The sequence below is a fragment of the Magnolia sinica genome, chromosome 9 (genome assembly GCF_029962835.1).
Source record: "Magnolia sinica isolate HGM2019 chromosome 9, MsV1, whole genome shotgun sequence".
Lineage (NCBI taxonomy): Eukaryota > Viridiplantae > Streptophyta > Magnoliopsida > Magnoliales > Magnoliaceae > Magnolia > Magnolia sinica.
This window is the reverse complement of record NC_080581.1, coordinates 55,458,592-55,467,786: the sequence shown is the minus strand read 5'-3', so window position 1 is coordinate 55,467,786 and position 9,195 is coordinate 55,458,592. Positions and strand designations below refer to the sequence as shown.

Sequence of the window (9,195 nt, the reverse complement as noted above, 5' to 3'; positions counted from 1 at the left end):
ATGAGTGTTGGAAGTGCACTTAAAAACTCCAATTATCAATTGACCCTTGTTTTATGGGTGCAAAAAGCACACCAAAGTCTTCCTCGCATTTACATAACAGTGTCCAACACATTATTGGCAAATCTCTTTCTTGGGAGTTTCTCAAGAGCTTTTCAAGTTTTGAGATTTTTCTTAGAATAATACTGGGAAAATCTCAGTAAAATTAAAATAAAAGTAATTATTATAAATTAGTAATTTTAACGTTTTAAGGAATAATTATAACTTGGCTAAGCCCATTTGAATGTACCGCCTTTATCCTTAGGCATTAACATCTACATAGTGAGGCCCACCTGAACCTGATGGATGGCTTGGATATTTCTCCTATCTGTCATTGTGGCACATGTCGTCACTTGTGCATTAGTTGACTTGTACATGCATTCGGGCTTAGCAAAGCTTATATCGTCATATAATGAATTGGGTAAAAATTTCAAAGACTTTCATACTATTATCAGAATAATTTTATAACAAAATCATGAAAAATAAAATAAACTATCAATATTTAAAGATCGATAACAATGCTAAAAAAACACTAGGTGCATATAACACCGTTCAATAATGCTTCTTTTCTTTGCTGTACAAATACTGCACTCAAATGAAGAAGTAGAGCAATGATATTACAGAAGAAACAAGAACATGCAAACATGGGAAACACATCAATCATACTGGTCCACTCACAGGCGGGAAATGCTTACATTTTTGGAGGAGGATTGGCATTTGTGCCACAAACCAATCTTTGGTATCTGCTCAGGCGAAATGCCTCAGCTTTGCTGAATTGTAGAATTATGAGCAATGATGGCCAACATTGTGGTATGATACTTAATTCCAATATGGAAGGGCTTAGGAAGTATCAATGTCGGACTGCGGCAGTCGATTAACCTCTGATATGCTATGTAGTGACGGACGCCAATGTCGGGATGCTGATCTCGCTGCAGGCTGTGTGATCTTGGCTCCATGTCCTTCCTGTTTTTGTTCCTGAAAACATTTTGGTGGTATAAGAAGAGTGTCATGAATGGGAATGAACGGTCACTTAAAAGACCTTTTTCATCTCTCCAACACACACTATGTTGGTATGCATACATACGGTGCACTCATCCATAATTAGGAGAGGCAATGGGTTAGGTTTGGGCCAGGTTAGAGTCAGCTCAAGCTCAGCCCATTTACTAATTGGGCTGATGACCGATTACTGTCTGACCCAATATGACCTGTTTAATAGGTTGGGCTTGACTAACCGGAACCAACCTGCCCACAACCTACGTTTAAGGACGGGTAACAACTAACAGGGCAATGTACAACCTAACTGAGAGAGCGTGTATATATATGAAAAGGTTCTATGCGGTCGAGCTCATGGGCACTTCCCATGAGGTCGAGCTGTGTGGGCCCACCACGATGTATGTCGAACATCAACACCGTGCATTTGATGGGTCCCCTTTAAATTACGGGATATCCCAAAATCAGCCGTATAGGGAACTCAAGTGGGCCATACCAACTAAAATCATGTGAAGACATGCCTAAAACATATAAAAGCACTTGGTGGGGCCCACCTAAAATTTGGATGCATCTGAAACCTCACCCCGCATCCAAGTGGGACACACACAATGGATGGGCTGGATTTGTGAACCATATTTAGGTGGGCCCAACAAATGATTATGAATGTTTTAATGGAGGGTAACCCCTCTCAACATTTGTATGTGGTGTGGCCTACACAAGTCACCGATCAACTTGATTTTTAAGCCCTGGGCCCACCATGGAATGGTGCATCTGACTGATAGGGTAGATGCTCGACACACATCATGGTGGGGCCCACACAGCTCGACCTAATGGAAAGTTCCCATGAGCTACACCGCATAGAACCTTTTCTACACACACACACGCACACATACATATATATGTATATGTATATGCATGTGTTTATATATATGTGTGTGTGTGTACATACATACATACATACACGCATATATATATATATATATATATATATATATATATATAGTTTGTGCGTGTTTATATATGTAATTCTCATAACTCGTAGGAACTTTTTAACAACTCATCTCACATGATGTGAGGTCAAAATCTAAACGGTCCATATGATGCAATGCCCCATGAAACCCCTGAGGCCCACCTTTTACCTTGATCCAAAACTTTGGTGGGCCATGAAAAATGGAAACAGTTTCCTTCCTTAATTTGTCTCTCTCTTTGTTATAGCTCACCAAATTATTATTTTTTATCATGGTGAAAGTTGGGCCTTAAGGGTTGCATGGGGTGCTGCATCACGTCAGATTTTAGTCTCATCACGTGAGATGAGTTCTCAAAAAGTTCTCAAGAGCTTCCATGAGAACTGGTGTGGAGTTGAGCATGACTCTCTCTCTCTCTCTGTATATACAAAATTTTATTTTGGGTTTGCCCGGACCAACCTAGTGATAACCTTTATACATTAAAAAGGATTTAACCCAAGCCCATCCCATTTATTTAAAGAGGTTACATTTGTAGCCTGAGCCGGACCCACCATCCTTTTAGCTCAGCCGAGCCCACCTCAAAAGTGAGTCAGGCCACTTGACCCATGGTTCAGCCTGACCATATATCATTGTAGGCATGCATGTGCCCAAACAATCATGTGTCTCAGGCAGAATGTGACAGATGATTCACAGGCACTTTGGAATTACTTTGAAATTGCATACTTTGCGTAAAAGTCTAATTAAGCTGTCCAAATCATGGGTCCCAGTTCAGATGCATCATGAACAAAAAATAGATGAATGGTCCAGATCTCTTATTTAAGAGCTGCTCGTACGTACTAATAAAGTGCTTGATAACTAGCATATTAAGCGTTTTGCACGGTAATGGATTTTGAAAAGAAAAGAGAAAAAGAAGATCCGCCCTCGAATCACCTATGTCCGTGAAGAACCATTTTAATCGTATGATCTCAACCGTTTCTTTATGAAAGAGAGCCTATGATCATCCATCTAAACCATCCATTCCCCCTACGTTGGATTGACATGCCTCTCACGGATCACTTTGATCGGACAATCCCAAGCATCCGTTTCAAAGGTCTACAAACTGTTCCTGATACATTTGAACTCAAGGATCATGTCGATGGGACAATCCCAATCGTTCAATCTCTTGCCTCCAAAATAGAGTAGCTCCCAGACGGTCTGATTGTAAGGCTAGGATATATATTCCAATCTTGAAGATTTTGGGGAACTCCCCATCCACATGGGGCCATCACCTCTGGCTCTCTCAACTGTCATGTGAATTTTTAGGTTTTTGGGTGTAATTATTTTTATGGTGTGGCCCACTGATTGGATAGGCCTGAATTTTGTACCATCCCATCATCACGATGATAGTGGGGCTCACGTCAGACAACAACGTGGCCCCAAGAGAGGCAATGGTATTAAGCAGGTGAATATTCACATGATAGACAGGTGAATTACTTTTTTTTTTTTTACATTCAGATGAACAAAAATTTAAAATCAGGTGAAAAACTTGTGGAATAAGGCTATTTCTACAAGGACTCGTAGATCATGAACCTGCAGCTTCATCAGGCCCACTGATTTTTGTGTCATCCAATGGTCATGTGGGGCCCACCTAATTCGCAGCTTTGGGTTGAATTGCATAGGCACACCACCGTGGGCCCCACACAGTCAATAGTGGTAAGCAGGTAAATATGTTTTACACGCAGATGCATAGAACATCACGCACACTCAGCGCATGCATTGAATGATTGGTGTATGCATCTTGAGTGCAGGGATCACCATTGAAGGGTACCTAAGAGTGCATACACCATCATATGGTGTATAAACCATGTACGTAAACAAATGTAACAGTGAAAAACCATCCCCCCCAAAAAAATCTAAAAACTAGTAAGAGAAAAAAGTAAATCACGTCACTTGCCTTTGGCCGCTGCTGTTCCACGTTCCCATCTGGTGCACGTTCTGAGACAGCTGCGCCTTCGTTTTGTTTTGGCCGCTGCTTGGACGGCTCTGATTGGTTTTTCTTTGTCCACCCGTACTTCTTAGCCCACAGTCCTTTCATAATCTCTACACCCAAAAAAAAAAAAAAAAAAAAAAATTTAAAAAAATACATGAACATCCACAGAACGAATCTCCCACCACAACTATTAGTATACATGATTCTACACATGCAGGGCCCATATTTGGTGATGATCCGAACCGTTAATATGATGGGATGGGGCCTCCACATGCATAGAACATATGGGAAATGAAGAAGAAGATAGAAGGGGAAGGGGACCTTGAGATGTGACGAGGCGATAAACGTTCCCGAGGATAAGCATGTCCTTGGGACGTAGGAGCTTGACACGTGTGAAACGTACGCCGTTGTTGTTGTTTTCACGCCTCTCCTGATCGTTGTTGGTTTGGGAAGGGCATAAGGTGACGAGGGCAACGTAGTAGCCGGGGTTACTTCTCATGATATCCCGTGCGGTCACTGGCCAATACAACCTCTCTACTCTCCCTCGTGGGTGTTGTATCACCACCGTCGCCGCGTCTGTTGCTTGGCAATTACCCATCTCTCTCTCTCTCTCTCTCTCTCTAACGCATCAACAGCAGAAGAATAAAGGAAAATCTCTCTCTTTAAAGCAATAGCAGAAGGATAAGACAGGAAAATTTCTCTCAACCTCTCTCTCTAATTAAGAAGCAGCAGCAGAAGAAGCAAGGAAAATCTCTCTCTCTCTCTCTCTCTCTCCGAAGGAGAAGAGGAGGAAGAAGATTAGAGAAGTGTGAACAAGTACAAGGGAGAATTTTCTGACTTTCTTTGCGAACCACACACCCTATATCTTTTGGAGGAATGGTAAGGAGGCTCACCCCCAATACCTTCGCCCAATTTCCACTCTTCTGCCGCACTATTATATGATCCATACCGTCCAATATAAGGATCCTATAATAGATGGATCATATGAAAAATATTACTTATCGTAGATTTTCACCATCCATCAAGACCTAAGAACGGTTTTCTTGACCATTTTTATTCAGTTTAATTTTTATCAACGGTGAGATCTCTGATAAATGAGATTACTTACATGTACCAATATACAGTGGAGCCTTGTAAATGAACCGTCCGGATCTTTAAATGGTGGCCCAGAAGGGGAGAATAGATTGGCCGTCCACATCAAGCGTGCATCCTTAGCATTTCTCCATCTTTCGTCCCAACAGCCCCCAACCAACGGTATTATTGCCGTGGCTTCGTAAGACCATTTATCTTTAGAAAGGAATCCCATCTACACGCGCGTGTAGATATGCCAATGTAGCATATGGGAAGAGAATCCAAGACATCTATCACACGGGCCTAACCACGTTGACGAAAGATTCAAAAATATTTCTGGACCACTCATCAGGTGGGCCACGATTTTTGGCAATTGGCTTATAAAAACTTATCCACGTCTATTTCAGCCATCCAAACCGTGGATGACCTATCAAGTCGGTGGCCTTTGGTCAAGGTATCTTCAATGGGATTCATATGATGGACAGCTTGGATTTTGCACGTGGGCATAAATAAGTTAGCTTCTTTGTACACGCGTGTTGGCTTTGCGAAGCTTATTATTACCAACAAGTTGAATTCAAATGTTAAAGACTTGATCGGACGCTCTCCCATTTTCACTCGAAAGCGGATTGGCTGGTGTACCGCGCACCACTGAACTGGCTGATGTAGATGTGTGTCGTGCGAAGACCAGCGCTTACCTCCTCGAGTTCAAGTTGTACGAACGGTTCAAAGGAGATCAAAGTCATATGGGTCTAAATATAATGTATTTATTATATTCACACCGTTCATCATTTGGGGAGATTATTTTAAAGCATGAGTTGAAAAATTAGTCATATCCAAAGATTAAGTGGACCACACCACAAATAACGGTGGGACGGTGAGAATGGCGTTTCCCATCCAACCTATTCATAAGGTCATATGCACCTGGACGAAGAGGAAAACCATATATCATATTGATCCGAAACTTCGGTAACCCCAAAAAGGTTTCAACGGTAGATGTTCAATTATCCACTGCTTTTTGCAGTGTGGTTCACTTGATCTTTAGATCTGTCTTATTTTCGTCTCAAGCCTTACGGGCAAGCTCAGCAAATGGACGGACTATTTGGATATAACACATACCTTATTACGAGACCCAAAAGATTTGGTGACGACAACACACCCCCAGGTTGATGGGGTGTGGTACACCAGCAAATCTGGCGGGCATCACTCTCCTCACTGTTGTCTATGGTGGGGTCCGATTTAGCTTTGGATCTGTGTCATTTTTTAGCTCATTCTTTTAAATGATCTCTCTAAATCGATGGACGGTGTGGATACAACACATACACCATAATGAAGTCTACATAACTTGATGACATTACTTTAGTAGCTTGTCGTTCTCTATACTCAGCCTGTTAGTAGCTAATCCGCCATGTGCCTGTTCGGAGCTCAGGACACGCGGAGGCTCCAAGGGCCACTAAGGGGTTACCGTGATGTATGACTTTTATCCATACTATCTATCCAATTTTCCATATACTTTTAGAATACCAATGAGGGGCCACCGTGGATATAAGTGGAAAAATGGATGAACAGTGTGGATAAAAGTCATACATCACGGTGGCCACTAGTGGCCCTTAGATTCTTCGCCTGTCTCGAGCTCCAAACAAGCGGGGGTAGTACCTAATCTGCACATGGGTATTACCCCCACCGGGATGGAAGCGGATTGGTGGGTGTACCATACACCATCAACCCGGTTGGTGTAGGTACATGTCTTGCCACGACGAGCATCGCTCCTTGAGTTCCGAGTTGCATGAAGGGTTCAAAGGAGATCAAAGTTTTATATGCCTCACAACGATATATTTATTATATCCACATCATCCATGCATTTGGTGAGATCATTTTATAGGATGAGCCCAAAAATAAGTCATATCCAAAGCTTAGGTGGACCACCAAACAAATAACAGTAGGACAATGATTATCATCATTAAAACATTCTTAGGGCCCACCATAACATTTATTTTCCATCCAATCTATTTACAAGGTCACACATACCTACATGAAGAGGAAAAACAAATATCATATTGATCCAAAACTTCCATGACCCCTGACAGAGTTTCAATTGTAAACGTTCAATTCCCCATTGCTTTTTTGCAATGTGGTCCACTTAATCTTTGGATCTGTCTTATTTTTCAGCTCAAGCCTTACAATGAGCTCGCCAAATGGACGGACGGTTTGGATATAACACATACCTCATGATGGGACCTACAAAATTTAGTGATGTAAGCACACCAGCTAGATCGGTGGTGTGGTACACCAACTAATCCGCTTCCCACTAGAACCTACTTGGAGACGGATGGTCCTTTCAGGGGATCTATGAGGCCCACCGTGACATATATATTTTATCCACTCCGTCCATCTATTTTGGGAGATCATTTGAGGACATGGGCCTCTAGATATCAAACTATCAAAATACGAACACTTGACTTTGTAATTTGGGTGGGGTCCTTGATCAGATCTATTACATAGCTCAAAACACGTCACATAGGCAGCTAATGGACTAGATTGGAGTAGATTTGATCGAAATGGCCCTGCCGGGGTCAGTTTTGATAGAATGATACTCCTTAGGGCCAAATTTCATAGTTCAATGTAGAATTGGTGTTGGCTTTGCCAGTTTTGCGTAGAACCGGCCCTGACTCCATTGGTTGCGGTCTTTTTTTGCGGTTTCATGTGCTAGCTCCATCTCAGGCTTGCGTTGGTTCCATCTGAGGCACGGTTACTCTTATCTCTTCAACAATGGTTCGGTTTGCCCGAGCCTGACATTGATGTCAAAGCCCAAGGCTTGAGAGAACTGAACCTACTTCATCCTATCCATTCAGCCTTACGTGTCTATTTTCAATTGCATATAAAAGGAACTCTGCACTCTCAAATGAAAGGGAGGGAGAGTTTGAAGAAAATTTTGTTCCTAATTCAGAATATCTCCAGAGTGAGACAGAGGCAGAGACTCAGACTCTCTGTTCTCTCGATCTCTTCTAGTCCTTGGGTCTCTTTTATTTTATTTCAACTTCAAAGCTAACGCTATATTCTTGATATATATTTTTTAGTTTATATATTCCAACCCTACTTCTTTGAACACCTGAGGTAGTAGGATCTGCTTTGACAACAGTAAAGTATGCTTTACAAACAATATGCACAAATAATTTTCCAATACAAACAATACACTTGTCAGGGATTCTAGGGGATTGTGCAACATCGAAAAAACTAATATTTCCAGATCTAACATGTGTTATCCTCACATGGCCGCGGGCGTGCAGGGGCTCTAACCACTCAAACATCTAACTTAGTAGATTTCTTTGATGCGTGCACCGATCAACAATATGAAAGGGTTACAATAAGATATTGTAACGTTTTTCCCACCCTCGTGAATTGTCTGAGTTAAACTTCTAACTAGGCAAGCTTCTCGATCACGACACTCTGGCAAGTAGAGGAACTAATCACCTCTTCATCTACTCCAGGCAGGGTGTTCACTCGCTTTGGCATTCGATTATTTCCTAACCTCCACCAAAGAGGGGTATCAATAGATCAAAATACAACCACTTGGCTCTGTAACTTGGGTAGGCCCCTTGATCAGAGCAATTACATGACTCAAAATATGCCAAACGGGCAGCTAATGGACCAGATTGGGACAAACCTTATAGAATGGCCTTGTTGTTCACACCCCAAGTATAGGGTTGTAATGTAGTAATAAACTCGGTAAGACCGAGGTCGAATCCATAGGGACTGAACCTTGTACATAATGTGAAAATAACTTGAACTAGAACTAGGCGAAGATGTAATCTAAATCAGGAAAATTAAGAGAGTAATGATGACTTTAAGTAACTAAAATTTGTCAAATTCAAAGGTAGGAAACTAGGGTGCCAAGGATCCACTTGTAGCAATCAGGGAGATCTATGCTTGATTCATAAACACAACTGGATTTAGAGTCCCATCTTCATTCAGTTGGAAGATATATTATTAAAATCCAAATATGAACTTCCTTGAATCCTATTTTCAAGAGATGAGAACCATGCCCATGAGACAAAGCAAACAACAGAATTTAACTAATTCACATCCAATCTGAGAGATGTATGAATGTTAGGAAGGATTCCATCATCCAACCATGCCCAAGAGACGATGGTGAACAATAGGGATTCC

The 9,195-nt window shown here is 41.7% G+C and overlaps 1 protein-coding gene across 1 annotated transcript; it reads right to left on the bottom strand.

Moving 5' to 3' along the window:
* Positions 1–733: 733 nt before the first annotated feature.
* Positions 734–4,803, bottom strand: LOC131255455 (uncharacterized). The gene is made up of 3 exons (XM_058256172.1): positions 4,282–4,803; positions 3,916–4,070; positions 734–1,011 (listed from the first exon to the last, which is right to left on the bottom strand). The coding sequence occupies exons 1-3, from the start codon at positions 4,556–4,558 to the stop codon at positions 877–879; spliced, it is 567 nt and encodes a 188-aa protein (XP_058112155.1). The 5' UTR covers positions 4,559–4,803; the 3' UTR covers positions 734–876.
* Positions 4,804–9,195: the final 4,392 nt, after the last annotated feature.

Excerpts from the sequence above, each read along its gene's own strand:
- LOC131255455 (XM_058256172.1), bottom strand. The coding sequence starts at position 4,558 with ATGGGTAATTGCCAAGCAACAGACGCGGCGACGGTGGTGATACAACAC. Across the intron at positions 4,071-4,281 it reads TCGCCTCGTCACATCTCAAG|AGATTATGAAAGGACTGTGG; the intron begins GTCCCCTTCCCC and ends TTTTGGGTGTAG. Across the intron at positions 1,012-3,915 it reads AGCGGCCAAAGGCAAGTGAC|GAACAAAAACAGGAAGGACA; the intron begins GTGATTTACTTT and ends AAATGTTTTCAG.